Raw genomic sequence first — 20,371 nt, forward strand, 5'->3', positions numbered from 1 at the left:
TTTAATAAAACCATGTCTAGCATTGTTGATATATTGGACTCTTATTGGCTAAAACATATATAGACTCTTACTCTGATTTTTGGATTCACATAAAAAAAAAGATTATTTTGATCTGAACAATCTAGTTATGTATAGTGTGTGTTCGTTTTCATTTATAAGCTGACATCAGCATATTCTTACTAAGTGAGCAAGCTAAGCCTAGAGAATGTAATCAGATTCCTACCTCCAGATGACATCATATACTGGGTCTAAGCAAAGCCCAAAGCCTTGGAGATCTTCCTGCTCTGAGTCATTGAAGGTACGGCAGCTTCCATCCATTTTGTTGATAAGCAGGCATTTAAAGGGAGGTGGCTCAGATACAGAGGTAGGAACCAAACCTAAGCAAATCAAATCATAATTCAGTTTAAGACAAAAAAGGAATATTCTTATTAGACCAGATTTCAAGAAAAAGTCTATCAAATTCAAAGATTAATGTACCAATGATGTGTTTGCTGGCAAAGATCTCTGAGGTGGCCAAGACATGAGAGTTGATTAGTGCTTCATCAATTCTCAGAAAGGTCTGGTCTCCGCTGGCACCAATCCATGTGGCCTTGCGACCGTACTTGGCTCCGATGTTGGGCATGGGTGAAGGTTTGGCATTCCAGTAGGGCATGTCTACAATGGGTCGGCCAAGCTGTCCTTTCTGCAAGGAGAAAAAAAAAAAACATTAGCAATCTCTTTTAGTGCAGACACAAGTGTAATTTGCTGCAGCATTGCCAATGTGCTGCTAATTTGACTTGATGTGAACCACTATTATTAAGTTCCTCTTTTGATCAAGAAAATATAACTGATTTACAATTACATTATCAGAGTGCTGCTTCAGAGCACTACATTCCTCTCATTTGCTGGAAGAATTGGATTTTCATGTATTAAGAACCGGCACATAAACAGTGATTGATCAACATACAGAGAAGCTTCCAAAAGTGAAGACTTGTCCATCCACAAGGAGCACTGCAGTGTGGTTACTGCCTGCTGTCACCTGAACACTGGGGCCGGGGAGAGCTTGCACTAGAGTTGGAGACCCCCTTTGCGCAAAAAAAAAAAAAGGTTTCATTAATTAATTAATCTGGCCAGTTTATAGTATATTTAAGAATTTTTATTTTATTATCTAAAAAAACTTAACACATTAAAGGCTAATTTTACCTAGAATTCACATCTCCGTGCCCAAGCTGTCCATGCTGCCCATAGCCAAATGTGTACACATCCCCATTTTCCATTAGCACCACTATGGAAGAGAAGATAGCATACTAATTAATGCAATCAGGAATAGTATTTATCATGCCTTGAGCTATGCGTTTACACAATGCAATTTATAACTAATAAAGTGTATAACATGATGCAGTGGGAACGTGAGTGTGTGTGTAAAATGTTTGCCTATTCAGCTGTTATTCTTACCAGAGTGGTGAAAGCCACAGCTGACCTGCACCGCACGGAGCTCAGAGTCAAAGCGCACTGCTCCTGGTGGATAGGTAGTGATCTTACTTGCATCCTTGTCCCCACGCTCACTGCTGCCATCTGTAAAGCAGAGCAGAAGTCTGATAATGTCGAGATACATATTACATATATTGATACCTTAATCAGCGAGAATGACCGGGGCAGTCAGTCACCTGAAAAAGATTCAGAACTGGAGCTTTAAGAATAACGATGAAATGGAATTGGAACCAAATAAACACATGAAAAACAACATATGGAAAGTTACACCTAATGAGGTGAGTTTCTTTTAAGGCGCATTTCAAACATCAAAGAAATCAACTGATGACTGGCTGCTCATTAAAACCAACAGGAGAAGCACAGATATGCAACTGATGAAATACTGCTCAAGGCCTGTCACAGCCCTAATCCAATCAGCAAGATGAATAAAAATCTAAACTCTCAGTACATAGTTACCTAATGTACTGAGCTAGAAGGAGAGTATGTCTGAACACGTAGGCAGGCATGCATCCATCTTAAACTCAGAGCTAATACACATTAGATATGGCAGCAGATACATTTTATCCACCACTAGCGAATATTTCAATGAAATGACTATTTATTAGTTGTTTTTTTTTTTTTTATGTATTCGTTCCATTTGACTTTTATTATTACTCAGTTACTATGCAGTGTAAAAGCCTCATACCAATTTTTCATTCCAAATGTACCTGTAATAAATCATACCATTTGCTTTTGTGACCTGTGTGCAAGTATTAGCCAGACTCTGCCAAAATCTATTGAATGTTGGATAAAAAACTGCTTAAGCATCACTTACTATTATTACTGTTAACATAGTGAGCGCAGTGAACACTTCATCCAAAAAAGAGGAAATAGGATACAATTAGCATAAAATGCATTTCTCTAGTTCTAAGGCAGTCTGATTAAAACAGTGAGATAAAAGTAGGTTAAAAGAGGGAAAGAAAAGTAACAGTAGTATCCTTAAAACAAGAAAGAATGAGAGTGAGACAGTGAACAAGAAGATAGAGTAAAGAACACTAGTGTGCTAGGTGAGGGAAAAGAGTGTGCAGCTGGGCTCCAAGCAGAATTGGTAGTGAAGACCATAGTACCTTTGAGTTTGTCCCGCATTAGCTTAAAGGCTTGAATGGGTCTTAGCCTGGCTAGGGCCTGCTCACGCTGGTTCATAAAAAGGGGACCAGGGAATACAAGGGGGCCTATGAGGGGGAGAAAGAAACTTTCACATGCATGGGTAAAGCATCTCACAAATGGAAACACATGGCAAATTATAAACCACATGAGCAAGGGGTGGGGCACACTTTCACACGAAAGTCACGAGCACAAGTAAAGGTCAATTCTAATTGCCGTAGCTCTGTGGGTCACATTTATTTCGTGTTGCTTTGGCCAATCAAGTATAAAAGATTCCTGCTCAAAATGTTTTATTAATCAAGTTTACTGTATGTGGAACAACACAACCCCCGGGCACAAACACCACAAAAAAGCATTAGCTGCATGTGAAAAAATGTATAGGACCCAAGAGAAGAAGTGCCCTGATTTAATAGCTCTGCAAAGCTCCAGTTGTTAAAAACTTAAGAGGTGTATCTATTAGCAAGGAGTCATTGTCCTGTGAATCAAAAGAACTGGGATGAGAGAGAGAGAGAGAGAGAGAGAGAGAGAGAGAGAGAGAGAGAGAGAGAGAGAGAGAGTGTGTGTGTGTGTAATTTCATGACTGCATCTTACCTCTGCCCTCTTCTAGCCTGTGGCGGCGGTTGATGCGCTGTCTCTTCTCTTCCTGTCGGATCTGGATGTGCTCCTCTATATTAACGCCTGGAGGGGGAGGGACAGGCACAGCTAAAATAAAAATGACCCAGAAGCACCAGGGCAGAAGGAGGGGGCAAACAAGAGACAACATGGAGACAGTGAATGATGAGCATGAAAAGGCAATGCAAGTTAGTGAAGCACACACACATATACACATGCACAATGTTGACAGGCAAACGCTGATCAAAACTATAGAAAGAGCAGCTCTTTAACATGAAATGGACATGTAAGAGATGGCAGTGGACGGTTTAAAAACCAGCTGTAAGTTGGTGCTGTACCTAACAGCAGGTCTAGTGGTATCATCTCCTTCACAGCATCAAAGATTCCCCTCTGCCTGGCCTCTTGGCCATCCAGCTCACGAGCACAAGCCTTGCAGCAGCCACACGAGGAGCAGCCCGACTCGCCAGAACCACAACCACAAATTCTGAAGAGAATACATACATATATACAGAACCATAGACAGACATTAACACACAAACACACATTCACACACAGCCCATATACAAACAACAAATCCAAAGACAAAACAGCACATTTACTAGCAATGTGAGTTCCTGTTGCTGTGTATACCAGGATGTGTGTGTGTGTGTGTGTGTGTGTGTGTGTGTGTGTGTTACTAACCCTCCAGGCACTCTGTCTGGTCTTCCACTGCTCACACAGCTAGCTCCATATCCAGTGCAGTCCCCGCATACCGTGCAAACCATACACTGGTCCAGCTTCCACTTGTGCATGCCTGGCTGACACATCATAGACTTTTCCTCCTTTTCATCTAGTTCATCTTCCAAATCTTCATCCATTGCTGTAGCCATGTTCTCTACTCCAAATGCTGTAAATAGGAAAGCCAGGCAATTATATTTGTCAAGACTAACACCCAAATAATCATACAAATCTCTATCTCTGAATATATTTTATTAAATAGCTGTATTTATGAAATGCTGACTGCTACCTTTCCCTCCCTGGCTCATGGCTCCTGTGTCTCGGCCACACTGGCCTTTGTTGTTTACTCCAAAAGTCCACACCTCTCCATTTTTAGTCAGAACACATGTATGGGCTTTCCCCATGGCTACCTGGGTTACAAAATGCCCCTTAAGATCTGATACCTGACCTAAAAGGAAAAAAAAAAACATAAGGAAAAAAGACAAGCATTTACACACTGGCAAAGATTAAAATACAAAATTAGTCAAAACCATGATAAACATCATTTATACGCTATAAATACATTCCACACTGACAACAAAATGTCAGCCCATCTTTCATAAAGACTATGTTCAGTGATGATGCCTGGGATAAGCACTTACAGGTGCCGTCACTGTAAATGGCATCCTTGCCAAACATGTAGAGCTCTCCGTCCTTAGTGACTATGCTGCTGCTGCCATTGTTGCAGGCTGTGTATACTGCCGTCTTTGTCTCGAGCTTGATGATCTTCTTAGGCTTGTAAGGCTTTGGCTGTCTCCGACTCTTTGCTGAAGAGGACCAAAAATCAAATCATAATTATCTGTATATTGTTGAGTGCTAAACAGGTCCTGTAAAAAGGTCTTGTAAACCCAAATGTAAGATCAATCTTAGAGCATGTAAACATGAAACCGATCTACTTTGATCAAAAACTCAAATACATTTTTTAAATGAAATTGTGGGTACATTTGGGAGTAAGAACATGTCACCTTTTAATGGAATTTGTGGTAAAAAAAAAAAGATTAGTTACTGTACATTAAAATACAGTTGCAATTAATGAATAAACATTCAAATGAAATCAAATACAAGGGAAACTTACTTGATTCTCCATCTTCACCTTTACTGGCAGATCCAGTGAAAAAGACACTGCCATCTTCAGCTACCAAGAGGGCATGGGAGCCATCATGGCCCACTGAAAACTGAACAATCTTAGGTGATTTTGTAACAGGCAGTTCCACCCATTTCCCAGCCGACGGCCCGCCCTGCTTAATGCCCAGACTTTGATACTTTCCAGTGTAGTAGATCTACAGAAAAAGTGAAGAAATGTAGATGACAAGAAAATGTTATCTATCTGAACATCTAAACTTATTTCAAAGTCCGTTCAATTGTTGGGACGTTTTAATAACTGGTACATTAACATATAATATTGTGTATCATTTAAAAGCCTGACATTTTGGGGAAACTGTAGTTTGAAACGTTTTTGCAAACTACAGAAAATCCTCTGAAACAAAGGCGTTTTAAGGGTATTAATTAAACAGTCCATTAATTATTGCAAAATAAGTTCAGCGATTAGTACGCAATATATCAGTATGTGATTTTTATTCGCTGGTAGTGTTACCATGGCTGTATTACGGTATATCTTTGTATACAAAGCCTTTATGTTCATTATTTTTCAAAAACCTATTCTCCAATACAAACAAGTGTTGCCTCTGTAAAAATAGAGCAAGAACCTGCTGAATTATTATTTTTTAACAGGACAGAGAGATGAATATATTTTTCTCTTCTTATTATTTAGGCATGTAAAATGTGTTATAGCCTGCGTGTACATTTCAATGATTTAATGTGGACAGTATGTTTTGTGAACCCTCAATGCTAATAGTGCTTGCAAGAAATGCACACAAGTACACATATTGTGTGTGTGTGAGAGAGAGAGCGAGAGAGAGAGAGCGAGCTACAAAAATGCCTAGATATAGAAACAATAAATACCTGCAACATCAACAACATCAACAAAAAAAAAGCAATACAACAAATTGCATTATAGTATCGAATACATATACACATAAATGTATTAACATAGGAGTAATTTTTATTAACACCTTGATTTTTACCAGGTGTGTTATGGTGCTAACACATACCTTCCCAGAAGCTGTTTTCATCAAAGCAAACTCTCTACCGGCTCCAAGCAGTGCCGCTTCTTCATCAAAGCCTGTGCCTGAGAATTGTGATTGCAAGTACAATTATAACGTACACAATAAATCTGGGTAACTATGGCGCTTCAGTTTGTATTAACACAGACATGAACAGATTTTTATATGCTCAGCAAAAATCTACTAAAACTACTTACTGATGATGTGCAGGTCTTTTTCTAAGTCGAAAAGTGAGATGCCACAAGCATGGAGACACTTTCGCGCCAGCTTGAGCTGCAGCTCTTGCTGTAAAGCAGGATCTGTACTCGTGGCGTAGATTCGCACCACAAAGCCATCCTACATCATACAGTACACGCACATTATGGTTGACAATTCCATTCATATGAATGCAATGTGCTACATGCAATATTCTGGTTGAGGTCCATGGGAATTCTACAGTGTCTGGAGTATCTGTACTGATCGGCAATTGTGCTCGACATAAAGCTTATAGCAAATATCTGCAGTATTACAGTGCCATTCAAAAGCAGTCTACAGATTCGTCACTATTTATTAAGCCAGAAAGACAGTGTTAAGGACAGATAAAACTCAACAGCATTCTAATACAGCCTCATAAACAAACAATGCATCATGAATTGGAGTAGATAAGTCTATAATAATACCAACAACATCAAACTAACAACTAGAATTTAACACTGTAAAGCTGCAGTTAGAAAAATCTAACTCAAAAATGTGAACAAATCACTTTGCTTTAAAATATTCCATTTCCTTTGTTTATTTTTTTTTTTACATTTGTTGTGATGTAGGTGAAATAAACTAAATCTAAATGTGCAGAATAAAAGAATGCTGAGAAGAGTTGGGGAGTTTTTCTTCTGACGGCAAACCAAGGCACACCAACCAGGAGACAAATTGTCACAGACAGGCACAGACACACACACACACACACACACACACACACACACACACACACACACATCCGGCTTAGAAAACATGGCCCTATATTATAGTGCAATAACCTGTTTATCGAACCAAGTCTGTGTTTGTTGAAGTAAAGGAGTGAAATGACTGGGTATTGGTGATTATTCTATGGTTAATAAGTGAATTTCCTTTGCTTTATCGTTGCAGAACGCACAGGATCCTCCCCCACAGGATATCCGTGGTAGCTGTCTAAAGTCTGCTGATGGAAACAGTTATTCACATATACCTTCTATGTCTGAGTGTTAAATGTCCTTTGTATTTCTGTGGTACTATTTACTGCCCAAAACCTTTATTGTCTAAAAGTTCACATCTCCTCCCTCTGGACGGGTTTGTGCACACAATCAGATTGTATGTGTAACCCTAGGAAATTGGCCACATGATATACTGCGTGTTTTTTTTTTATGATTGCTCATTACTAGCTTATTGTTGTTTGCAGTAATCATTCCCGTCAAGAATCTATCTGCACAATTAACCCAAACATGAAGCACATGTTTTATCTACATTTTAAATGCTATGGTTCATTACATGGAAAATAATTAGTACTTACATCCTTGCAGGCTGCTATCTGGTTGATATATTCTCCATCGGTGAATATGATGTTCTGTCCATCCGTTTGAAGACCTAAAATGAATTTTGAATTGACATTTTGAATACGAACAATTACCCTGCCAACAGTGACTTGTCTTTCAACAGCCATGCTTTAACCAAGCAAAACTTTTTAATATGCTAAATGATGTGACTTAAAAACACGTGCAACATATCGATTCAGTAATATTAAAAAAATAAAAATAAAAAAAATAAAAAAAGTTTTTTACCAGGCATTGCAATGGTGCCCTCCTGCTCCAGAGTCTCTGGATTGATCTTAATGGCTGCCATGCTGTGACTGTTCATGTCCCGATATAAGAGAGAGCCCTACACACGCGCGCACACACACACACACACACACAGACACACACACGCACACAGCAGATTTATAGCTTTTGCTCTTAATTGTAGGACTCACCATCAGCTCTATGAGCAAAAGAAGCCTGTTACCTGAGCAAATCCCAACCATGACCTCTTCTCCTTTCGGTTCCTGATGCGTGATGTGGAGTTATACACATGGCCCTGCAATAATACACATATATTATACATTTCATGCAATTATGACTATATTATATAATCCATTACCAAATTAATTCAATGAATAACTTTAGCCAGCACAAGCATACATTAGTTCAAGATTGAATTTGTTAAGAATAAATGATATATTGTTGCCCTAAGCACATATATAAGGATATAGACTTACCCTGACAGTGCCACTGTACCCTGAGCCTATTTTGTAGAGACCGTCCTTGCAGAGCAGATAAAGGAAGGATCCGTCAGTTTGGAGCAGGCAGTGCTCATCCTCGTCGATGCTCACCTCTTTCAGAACCCACTTGTTCATCAGGGCTGCTCGCTTGATGCCATTCCCAAACCAGTCCTGAATCTGGACCTTCCCTACTAACACTGCCTGAACACTTCTTTGTAGAGCATTCAGGATTGTAGGGACCTATAAAGCATGTATACCCAAGACCAAAAACAGAATATTTTGCACATTTGCATCTCAAAATGTTTGACTCATCAAAAATACTATAATAGCTATAACAGAGCAGGTACTTTTCAAATTCTGATACATTTTCACACCAGAATTAGAAACACAAAAAAGGCCTAGTAGAGGTACAACAGGCAATACACAGATTGACAAGTGTGTCTACATGGTGTGGTACACTAGTGACTTGTACTTATCTGTACAGCAAAAATAAAAATCAAGTGTGTTTAAGCAATCTTTGCACCAGATAAAATGATAAGAACAACAATCATCAGTGACTGTCCCTGAGTGACAGAGATTGTTATAAATGCACCATTCCCACACCCCCATGCACAACCATGGTGGATTGGTTTTAAACATTATACAAATATTCCACATGTAACGATCAGGTGCCACCTTGTAAGCTGAAGAGACTGAATTCAAAGTCATTTATGTCTGAAAGTCTTATCATTAGATTATTATTGCTTATGTATTCTTTTCAAATTAAGCTATCTAAGATGGACAAACACTTTATGGTGCCTTTTATTAAAAACACGCAAAGATTTGTTTATGAACCAATAACATGAGAGATATAGATTTAAACCATGGGGATGTTTAATGTTTTAATAATAAAAAAAATATATATTATTTTCAGAAATCAAGTTTAAAGTATAATGGAGGAATACTGTTTTAAACATATTAGCAGACCTCATTCTAGTTGGATGTAATACACTCATGCAGCTTCTGATTTGGAACTATTATTATATTTTCTAATTGCTTTTACATGTCCTTTGCAATCTCTTTTATGAGTTAAGATCCCTAGTAATGATGATCTTCTTCGTCTTTCAGTTGTTCCCATTAGGGGTTGCACAGCGGATCATCCGTCTCCACACCCCCCTGTCCTCTACATCTGCCTCTTTCACACCAACTACCTGCATGTCTTCCCTCACCACATCCATAAACCTCCTCCTTGGCCTTCCTCTTTTCCTCCTTCCTGGTGGCTCCATCCTCAGCATTCTTCTACCGATACCCCATGTCCCTCCTCTGCACATGTCCAAACCATCTCAATCTCGCCGCCCTCACCTTGTCACCAAAACGTCCTACATGCGCTGTCCCTCTAAAAACTTGTTTCTAATCCTGTCCATCCTCGTCACTCCTAACGAAAATCTTAACATCTAATTATACATGACTTAAAAAGTGTTATTTCGGTTGAATATGACGCTAGTAAATCTGTACACAGGAATATCACTACAGGTGATTTAAGGAATGTTGTACAAAATTATAATAAACTCAAACATAATAAAAGTCGATTATATTTTTTGAGCTTATCTACAGATTTTTCTATTTCCATGCATCAATATAGAAAATGCCTTTGTTTTCGATTCTGAAATAATGCAAGTAAAATGCTGCTCCAACCTGAATAGTCTGGCAGGCATGGCTGCCATTGTTGGTGAGAATAGCAGATACAGCCTGGAGGATTTTCCCAGTGTCTCCCCAGGCCACGACCAAGCTGAACAGGCAGGCACAAGATAGAGCGGTCAGCGTCTGACCAGTGGGGTCGTTCATTCCTGTACTCCGCACTGTGGTCTCCAGCAGCAGGTGGAACAGAGATTCTGTACACACAAGTGTGAGTGTTTGAGTACAAGGGAGAGGGAGAGAAAAAGAAAGAGAGGAAAAGAAAAAAGAAAAGGGACCTAGAACATCTGGAGGTTCTGTCTGGAAGCTCTCAGGCTGTTGTCCCTGTAGCATATCCAGTAGTGCCTGTAGGCTCCTCAGACACAGTGAGGAGTGCGAGAACCGCGTCTCCTTAATAAGCTCGAACACTCCGCACAGTCCAATGCCAATGATCTGACAAAAACAAGAACAAACCATGAGTTCCTGCATTAGGCTAAAAGAGAACAAAATAGTTGCTTCACTAAAAAAGCACTTATACAAACATTTACACAAATAAGTACTGATAGAAACAAAATAGAAAGTATTACATTTTTATACAGAAATGTCGCTATCCGTTACCAACATCACCTACTGGGCAAGATTTGAAGCTTGACTGGAATGCGTGTTAAAAGGAATGCGATTACACTTTCGTAACCACATAGCATGCTGTTTTTGCATTGTTTTTCTGCAAGACTCTCAAGCCAATAATAAACTATGCGTGCAGAACCTTATTTTGCTATATTTCATGCATTTACACTGAAATAAGAAAGGCTACATTGTACATAGTAGGCATACTATTGAGGTTTATTTCAAATGCATATTTAAAAACATGCAAAACTGTATGGATTCATTTAATAAATTGCACTGATATTCAGTCGTTACTTAGTAACTCAGTATTTAATGCTAGCAAATTCGCAACACTAAGATCAATCGCAGCCATTACGGAGGTAAGTTCGTTCCACTGAACATAACGTGTGAAAGAACAGTGGGGAAAAGAAAAAAAAAAAGCAACCTCTTTCGCTTGTTGCACTGGTTTCTGTTCACATAGCAACTAGGCAGATGGCCTGTTTCTATGTGCTTCTAAATGCATCTATAATAATAAATTAAATGTTAGGTTGGTTTCAACAAAATGCTCCAAAAACCTTGGGGAGTTTGACTGCAGGTTCTCGGTATTCCTCCTCTTCCTCACTGTCCGAGTCACCACTCTGTACTGAGTTCCGGGAAGCCAGGGTCAGGGAGGTCTCCTTCTGCTGCCAGTCCAGTACACACCTCCGAACATTACAGTACACATTAAACGCAGACGGATTACTGTGGAGTTTAATGTCAGGGATTGGGAGGGTCCCATCCAGATTCTCTATCTGCAAAGATACAGAAAGAGAAGAGTTATTGGTGAGGGAGGGGGATGCTATATATACATTGAATGTTATGAATAAGGCATGAAGCTCAGTAAAGAAAGAGGATTTCTTGAATTTCTCAGTGATGCACCAAATACAACTATCATATTTGTCAGTTGATATTCAGTGTCACTCTGCAAGATATACACTCTATTAGCAAAAGTACTGGGACACCTGACTTTTCCCCCGACATATGTGGTTCCCACAAAATGCACAGGGTGACCATTCACAATAACTGTAAACATTTTCTCCAAATGTTTAAACCAACTGAGGGTTTAATAAAAAAAAAATTAATAAAGGTTCTTGTAAACTATTGTCGAGACAGGGAGCTGAAATGTGATTTATGACCTGTAAGATTTGAGAAGGATATATTTCTTCATAAACATGAAATCTGCCTTTTTCTAACTACATTCTATCCAAATTGGTATGTGGTTTCACATCCATTATCCAGTTTGGAGGGCTTTTCAAGTGACACAACAGAAAAGCTCTCTCTATTGTCCTGAGACCGCAAGTTCGAATTCCGACATTGTCAAAGCCATCTGTGGCTGGGGGGACCAAGAGACCAAAATTAGTAACGCTCTCAGGGAGGATGGGATGGCATACTGTCTGTCCCTTATCAATCACAGCAACACTAGCCAATCACAGGCATCTGTGAGCTCATGCATGTGGAAATGGACATATTGTTTGCAACATGTTCGTGAGGAATTATTACATCATTCAGAGCACTCTTACAGATAACCTGATACTTTGTCTTAGTCCAACTTCCTCTGTTTCACAAAATACATATCTGTCTTAAAAACGGCTGCAAAAATTACTGCAAATAAATAAAGCTTCTTTAATGTTGCTGTATTTCGGCACACTCACTGTTATGTTTTCTTTTCTTTCTTTCTTTCTTTTTTTACCCCTTTTGTCAATTTTGGAGGGTCAGTCCGTTCTTGGCAATGTCATTGTGGTGGCGCATTTCTGCGCATGGCGATTATGTCCTTCACAGTGCTCCATCTACTTTTTTGGAAATTATTTTGCACTCCACTCCAGATCGATATGTTTAAAAAAAATAATAATAATTTACATGCTTTGTAAGCTTTGCAAACCTTGGATTCAGCACTTAAATGGAGTTCAAGAAAATCATACAAAATGGGTAATCTATATTTATCTTTACATCACATATTTAGGCTAATGATGATGACACAAATAAGATAATTACTTCTGAATGAGATCAAAATGTGATCAATTCTATGCATAGATGCATGCTAATTTATAAAAGTGTTTTTACTTGTTACTGCTGGTTGCTATATCACCATAAAGGTCTAAAAAGCATTTAAAACTATTGATCTCACATTCTATCATTTCAACAGAAAATACAGACAAGCAGCCAGAAAATTAAAAAAGATTTGCAACTAAAAGTATGTTGACACCTGCCAGTCAACACCATATGTGAAGAACACAATTGTTTAGCATGTCTTTGTGTGCTATATAATTAGAAAATTTACCGAAACCAAGGGGCACAAATCTGTTTCAGCATGATAATGCACCGGTAAAAAAAGCATGGTCAATCAATAAATGCTTTTTCAAGGTTGGAGCTGAAGAGAGCTGTGATCTCGGCCCCACAGAAAAGCTGAGATGAATTAGAACGCTGACTATGCGTTGGGCTTTCTCACCTAACAAAAGTCCCTGACCTCACTAACTGTGGCTAAATGAGCAAATCCCCACAGCCACACTCCGAGGTCTAATGGAAAGTCTTCCTATGAAAGTGGTGGTTATTATAACAGCAAGGGGGGACTGAATCAACAATGGCATGTTCGACGAGCACATATGGGTGTGATTAGTCAGGTGTTCAAATACTTGCGGCAATATAGTGTATGTGAAAACTTGAACACAGCAAAGCTCCCAACATTTTGGATACAAAGGGATCCATATGACATAACAATGATAACAAGCTTGTCATTATGTTATGTCTTTTTCAGTCTAGTTAATTTCCCTGCAAACAAGTGTTTTCACTAACATAGATGCTACAAATCAAATGTATGATTTCCCATATTTCTCATATGTGCAATCAGATTATTTTGTATATCATGTGCATGTATAATAAGCGTTGCAATAATTTATGAAAATAATTTGATATGATAAAGATTTTACAGTGTTTGAATATAGCAAAGAATATTTTTTTTAAACTGGTACAGCGCAAAATTTTGAAAAAAAAATACTTTATTCTGAAAAATATAGCATTCTAAAAAATTCGAATGAAATTTTTTTTGGCTGTATGGCCCAGCTATACGTTACACACAGCTAAAAATACCCACAATTACTCAACCAGAAAATCAATCCCCAGGATAAAATCAAAGTGTCTGATACAGCCAGCAGTTGCATGCTGTAATTTATTACAGCAACACCCTTGGTCTTCAGGTCAAGCCCTTTTTCCCGTGAAAGACACCACCCTTGTTTCTCTGTAGCGTCGAGAGAAACTAGGATAAGGATACATTAAAATGGAAAGATAGAATCAGACTGCAGCAGCAGGAACGGCAGTTCACATTATTGCTTAAACCCCTCTTTGCTACAGTCACATTAACTGGTCTTATCCATGCCCAGGAACATTCCCATTCACTAGGGAAAAATCAATGCGATGCATGAAGAATTTCCAAACACAGGCAGGAATTGCCCTCTGAAGACTGGTGTTCAGTTCAGGATGTGAAGAACACTGTTGCTGTGGAAACATGAAACACGGGTCGTCTAGCAACAGCCAATCATGACCCAGCCACTCCCCGAAGCTGCTCTATGTGTGCAAATGTTTACTGGCATGTACTCAGCACTAAAAGCCTAATAAAAACATATTATTGGCAACGCAACTACAAACTCTATATGAGGATTAATATCCGTTAACGATGTTAATTCACTGAACTGGAAGATCTTTTGCAAGACAATGATAACATGCAGCACGTGTCACAAAGAAACGCCCAAACCCCTAAGCAGAAATTGTTACAGTCACATTTTGGAATTAAATTGCTTAAATAATGTGACTAATTACTAATATATCACCAATTTATTCATTTGTTTATATCATTTATTATAACTACAGCATATTCTATTTGAATGTGTTCTGGTCTAATGATGTTTTAAAAAGAAAAAATAACAAGCCTAACATGCATCACTCTTCTTGTCATTTTGACACCAACATGCTTCTGACACTAGCTAGACAGACAGAAGTCTTATATATGTGTATATTTAAATACCCGTATAATTGTGAAACCGAAATAAATAAGCCAGCTCAGACATCAGATCTTCTCTATACACCATGTATTTGTCTTTACATTACATCCTATGGCCAATGGAAAACCGTCATATAACACGGACAGTATAAAGGGTTATCTATATTACAATTTCATTATCATTATGTAACTTGCTTGAAAGATCTCAGGAATTTGTGATCCCAAACACATGACGGTATCTAAATGTTATACTTCGAATAGCAGCTTCTTTATTTGGAATGGGAATTCCTTCAACAAACCCAATTTTTAACTCTATATCTATCTTTGATTTCCCCATAGTTTGTGCTATTCTAAGCATAGAGCTGCAAATAACTATGGTAAAAGCTCATGCAGCTCGTGTCTTTGAAGGTGAAGGTAGGTCTCTTGAAATGTACTGCCTTAGAACGGGTTAGTTCATTGACTGTGAACACATATCTACTGTCCTGATCAGATTTAGACACCCTATCCCTGTCACCAGGTCACTGACTGACTACTGATCGAACAATCCACCAAACATTTGAACGCAAAGCCTCTTGTTTGAGGGACCTAATATGACCTTAACTGAAAATTGCTATTTTAAAGGTGTTGACACCAGCTGAACATAATGTATTGTCATATTTCATCCTGAAATAGGCTTTATTTTATAATTTTTTTTTTTTTTAAAGCTTCCCTACTATGTAACGTCACATCTTTGCATATAGTGGGACTCTATGAGGAGCATCTCGTCATCACGGGCATAATTTAGAGGTGGGCCACTCAACTGCAGAAAGTTTGTACTAATGCTACCTTGTAATCACCATACACTTGTTCCAGATTTTACTCGGTTAACATATGTGAGGCAATCTTCAAGGCAATGTGAACACAGTTCCTGTTCATTGTATCAAATTTGTTGTTATACATGAAATGTAAAATGAGGGGGAGGGGGGGGGGGGGTGCGTAAGTGCTTGATAATCCTTTGATGTATCAGTATTCAATAACTGAAATCACTCTACATGTATTAATTACAAATAAAATTCCAATTGAGTCATTTGCCAAAACACTTGAAGAAAAAATGTCTACTCTCTTCTGCATACATGAGCTCAGAAACCCATGGCAGGCTGGTGCCACTCAGGGAAAAATCTATCAGAGTGCTGTAGCATCTCATGATCTCCTGACTGACAAATGCTTTCTGTTGCATCACTCGAAGGCCTTTTTTTGTCAATATTTTGGTGCCAAAGGGGGCATTATAATTAGATTTAGGATTAGATTTGGGCAACAAAACTTAGCAAATGGTAGGTTTTTACACTTAAAAAAAGTATATGATTAGCACATTCAGGGAGTACATTATTTTCTCTCAGTTTTCAAAATAACTGAAATGCAGATCCCTCTGTGCTACTGGAAAAAGTCTTTCTATGCTTGATAACTATGTAATTATGTCATGGTGTCCCACAGCAGATAGCACTACAAGAATATGACAAAGTTGGGCATACCAAGAATGTAGACCATTGGTGTAGACTAATGCTTATTTTGATTACATATCAATGAATATGTGCCTTAATTCATTATATCAATCATATATCAATCTGACACAGACAGCACCACAGAACAAAAGTTAGATGCCCAACCACACTATCCTTAAAACTTCTCGCTTTTCCACATAACAACATGCAATAAAATCATACGCATTACAAACTGCATTTGCTTTATCCATTTACTTATAATGCAAAGTAAAATGAGAGCAATGACAATAAAGCCTACATCAGTGGTCCCCGAACTTTTTTGCGCCTTTTTTGCGCTTTTTTAAGATGGACAATATTTTCACAGACCGACCTTGAAGGTGTGGTGGATAAATGCAACAAAATTTGAGTTCGAATTTAGCGGTAATGTATTGAGTTAGCGGTAATGTATCGGCGCAGCCTCTTTAAGAAGGTAGCGGATGGAGGTAAGACATGTGACCGAGGCATCAGGACATGCATCAAAAGTAGAGTGAGTCATAGAGAGATGTGGCAGAGAGAATCCAGTAATTTTCCAAAATAAAACATTGTTCAGAATCAGTTAATAAATAAAACGAAAATAATGTAAGTTATGTATTCTTTCTGTGCGGCCCAGTGCCAATTGACCCATGGCCCGGGGATTGGGGATCACTGGCCTACATGACTTTACTTCCCAGCGTATCATTGACTGGCTTATTCTTTAAAAACTCTCTTATTCTGATCTAATCAAACCCTCAATCCCTAAAAGAACTGACAGGAAAGTGGCTATCAAAATGCATTTAAAATTAATATGATGTGTATGATACATGGTGTGTAACATCCTGCAGTAATTTAGAGAAAAATAGAACGAGAAATTAAGAACTATACAATGTAACTGATAAAAGTCACGAAAAATAAACGTCATCTATTAGTTTCTATATTCGGTAATTTTTATGTAAATTATCAAACAGAAACAACAATCTGTGGGAATATGGGATTTTGTACAAAATTGGTTTCATCTGGAGTACTGGTTTAGTACACCAAAACATTACCTTTGTTCTTGTTTTGACTTTTGATCGGATTTTTTGCCGCCTCTTCAGTTTCTTCTTAGTCAAAGCCTTTTTTCCCCTAAAAACAAATAAAAAAAACAGATTCATACATTTAACAAAGTGTGAGGAAAATATCTTAATAAAAATGTATATGTTTACACTCGTGTGATTAAACCACCTTAGACAACAACAGGGGGGAGGGGGGGGGGGGGAGGTGAATTAAAGAAGATACTGGAGAAAAATAAATGTACCTTTGTTCAGTACAGATGAAAATTAAACTAAAGCTGAACAAGTGAAAGTACTGTTCCACGTTAATTAAAAATGTAAAGCATTATCTTACCAAAACACAACGTTCAAGTCAACCGTGTTGCATATGTGAAAAGATGTTGGATATTAAATTTTCAAAAAGACGTTCAAGGTATAGCTAGATTATTATGGCCCTGAGGTCGGCCGATTGATCGGCCAGCCGGTTAATCGTGCCAATATTTGGCATTTTGTAATTAATTAGTTAATTAATTAAACGGCAGATTGTGCTACAAATTATCTGACACACCTATCCATGTGTGTACGTAAGAGACAAACCTTTCACAGACCAGCAGGTGGCAGTAGTCTTTATTTCGCATCCAAACAAAAAAAAACGGAAAACAGTGTTTATAACAGTGTTTACAATCATTACTAACGAATTCCTGCAGCTTTTTGCAATCATGTCTGTTAAGTTGCAAAGACAAGCGCAGGAATGACAAGAAGCGTGTCCCTTTTTTCTCCTGTGCTCATTCGTTAAGCTAAATAGCTAATCTGAGTTCTCTTTCTCGCCGACAAGCTCAACATGCAAAATCGGGCAAAAAACAGCTAAAACTAAAGCGGACCAACACTCAAAACCCACTTAACATTCCCCGACGGCCGCCGTCAGCTTGGTGTGTACCAGGCTTTACGTTTTTATCGTTCATTTTCAATCTAGCCTTATATATATCATTGGTTAAATATGATGATATTTTTGGAGAGAGAATGTGAGTAAACTTTGGGAACTGTATTGTTGTGAACCTTTAACCAGCAGTAGTTTAGGCTACAGGTAGACACAGGGACCAAAACCTGATAACAAATGCACTTATTGGAAAGGTTTATGTTGTTTAATAAATGTTCAATTTAAGCAATTTTATGTATCATGTCTTGTTTATTACCTGATACATTTTATGAGATGAAGGGCAAAAAAGAAAAGAAAAGAAAATCAGCCAAAAAAGATCGGGATCGTATATTGGTTGCTGTGATTTCTAAATATTGGCATCGGACGGAGAAAAACCCGTATCGGTCAACCTCTATTATGGACAAATTCATTATTATACTGTTGGCAATGTCACTAGAATGATCTGGTTAGTACTAAAATCACAAAATATTATTATTGCACTTCTAAATGCACACACTGTAATATAAAGCACATGAAATTCAAACTGATGTTCCTTATTCTTATTTATTTTAATAAAATAACTTTCTTTTTGAGAACTTCACTTCAAAAAATGCATAATAAATAAACAATCTGATAATCAGAACTGACACTTGTAGTGATCTCATCAAATGTTTTGAACCAACAAAGTCGGCTCTTGATGTTCGCTTTTTTTTTCAGTGTGCCACAGCAGAGTGGTAACTTGAATGGCAAATGTTAATTTGCTTAGATGTACTCTCAAAGCCAATCCGTATTGAACTACAGCTTACTGCTTGTTGCTCTTGTGCCAGGGTGATTTGCCATGCAAGTTTGAAGGACATGAAACCAGCACACGCTCACTTTTTTATGTGGAGGATAAAGAGGAACGTCTTTCACTAAATAGTGTCGGTTTATTGTGTGTGCTTTATTAAACATCATGTGTTTCCTTTGTGATTATCACAATCGTCAGAATACAGAATATCTGCTTTGCCCATATCTATAGCAGGCAGAACCACTGAAAATGAGTCTACCTCACTTGAGATTCTGTTTTTTTTTGTAAAATTCACTGATGTGTACAAGCTTCATACTTGTGCTTCTCAGATTAGAAGAACAAAACTGCTGAATCAAATAACTGGAAGGCTTTTTACTCGTCACATACACATTACAGTAGAGTGAATTCTTTTTCTTCACATATCCCAGTGATGTTAGGAAGCTGCTGTCAGAGTGCAGGGTTGGCCATGATGGAGCACACCTGACGCACAGGGGGTTAAGGGCCTTGCTCAAGGGCCCAACAATGGCAGCTTGGCGAGTGTGGGGCTTGAGTCCTAGACATTCAAAAATCAGTAAGCCAAAACTGTAACCACTGAGCTACCACTTTCCTCCCAGCCATGCACTATAACTGAAATATGGACAAAATAAGGAAATCTGACACACAGATGCACAGACTGCACTTAAGTAAAAAAAAAAAAATCTTCAATATGAAAGTGAAATGACCAGAGCTCAGATCTGATCAGATACTAACATCAACTCACTATCTAAACTTTCTTCCATAAGGAAGCACCGAGGTGTGGTTTCAGTTTACGTTGTAGATTACGTTGCTCCCTGTGTGTCATGTAGATCTACCTCTACAGACAGCTTCTGCTTGTTTATCTCAGGAGCACATAAGACACCCTTCTCCTGAAGGGGTAATGTTCATGTTTTTAACGTCACTGTACCGTCACATGTCTATATGTCTATGTGATTTGCATTATCTGATTCTGACAATACCCTGGTTAAATGCAAAGGCAATATCTGACTAGGACATGAAGTCGGAAGGGGTTTAGAGAAGCTCAGGAACGCCGGAGGTGCAGCAGCTCGTGGGGATGTGAACAGGGTGACGTAAGGCATAAGGCTGCTTCAGCCTGCGCAGGCTAACCAATGAACAGGGCCTATGCGCATTACAAACAAGAATCCACGGGTCAGGGTTCATTATTACACTTGCACATGAATTAGATCAAGCTTTTTCTTACTAAATATCTCCTGTCTCATGACAGACTAAGAAGGCTTTATGCAAAGGCTTGGCCTATGTCCTCTTATCTTACTGCATTCCAGTGATTACATGACGACAGGCTAAACAGGCGCACCCATCAGATATTCAGAGATTAAAAAGACATTTAAATTATTATTATTATTTTCTTTTAGATAGATATTATTATTAATATTAATATTGATTAATAGCAATGAAGCAGCGAGCGCCTATGACTGCCTGCTATGTAGC

The 20,371-nt window shown here is 38.3% G+C and overlaps 1 protein-coding gene across 17 annotated transcripts in view; it reads right to left on the reverse strand.

The window, feature by feature from the left end:
• The window catches only part of mycbp2 (MYC binding protein 2), a 59,491-nt gene that overhangs the window by 37,197 nt on the left and 1,923 nt on the right, over positions 1–20,371 (reverse strand). For 13 of the 17 annotated variants that reach the window (XM_046845636.1, XM_046845640.1, XM_046845642.1 and 10 more), the window contains exons 2-23: positions 17,202–17,277; positions 11,205–11,420; positions 10,323–10,476; positions 10,045–10,241; positions 8,368–8,610; positions 8,115–8,186; positions 7,895–7,991; positions 7,627–7,700; positions 6,302–6,440; positions 6,093–6,169; positions 5,057–5,261; positions 4,584–4,748; positions 4,232–4,390; positions 3,907–4,111; positions 3,564–3,709; positions 3,205–3,315; positions 2,577–2,681; positions 1,435–1,554; positions 1,183–1,264; positions 947–1,064; positions 478–682; positions 224–377 (exon numbers count right to left, since the gene is read on the reverse strand). In XM_046845636.1, coding sequence (XP_046701592.1) covers positions 224–377; positions 478–682; positions 947–1,064; positions 1,183–1,264; positions 1,435–1,554; positions 2,577–2,681; positions 3,205–3,315; positions 3,564–3,709; positions 3,907–4,111; positions 4,232–4,390; positions 4,584–4,748; positions 5,057–5,261; positions 6,093–6,169; positions 6,302–6,440; positions 7,627–7,700; positions 7,895–7,991; positions 8,115–8,186; positions 8,368–8,610; positions 10,045–10,241; positions 10,323–10,476; positions 11,205–11,420; positions 17,202–17,277 — 3,120 coding nt within the window. The remainder of the gene's footprint in view (positions 1–223; positions 378–477; positions 683–946; positions 1,065–1,182; positions 1,265–1,434; positions 1,555–2,576; positions 2,682–3,204; positions 3,316–3,563; positions 3,710–3,906; positions 4,112–4,231; positions 4,391–4,583; positions 4,749–5,056; positions 5,262–6,092; positions 6,170–6,301; positions 6,441–7,626; positions 7,701–7,894; positions 7,992–8,114; positions 8,187–8,367; positions 8,611–10,044; positions 10,242–10,322; positions 10,477–11,204; positions 11,421–17,201; positions 17,278–20,371) is intronic. The other 4 variants (XM_046845638.1, XM_046845652.1, XM_046845644.1 and 1 more) reach the window with 3 other exon arrangements.

This window comes from Silurus meridionalis, chromosome 3 (assembly GCF_014805685.1).
Source record: "Silurus meridionalis isolate SWU-2019-XX chromosome 3, ASM1480568v1, whole genome shotgun sequence".
Taxonomy (NCBI): domain Eukaryota; kingdom Metazoa; phylum Chordata; class Actinopteri; order Siluriformes; family Siluridae; genus Silurus; species Silurus meridionalis.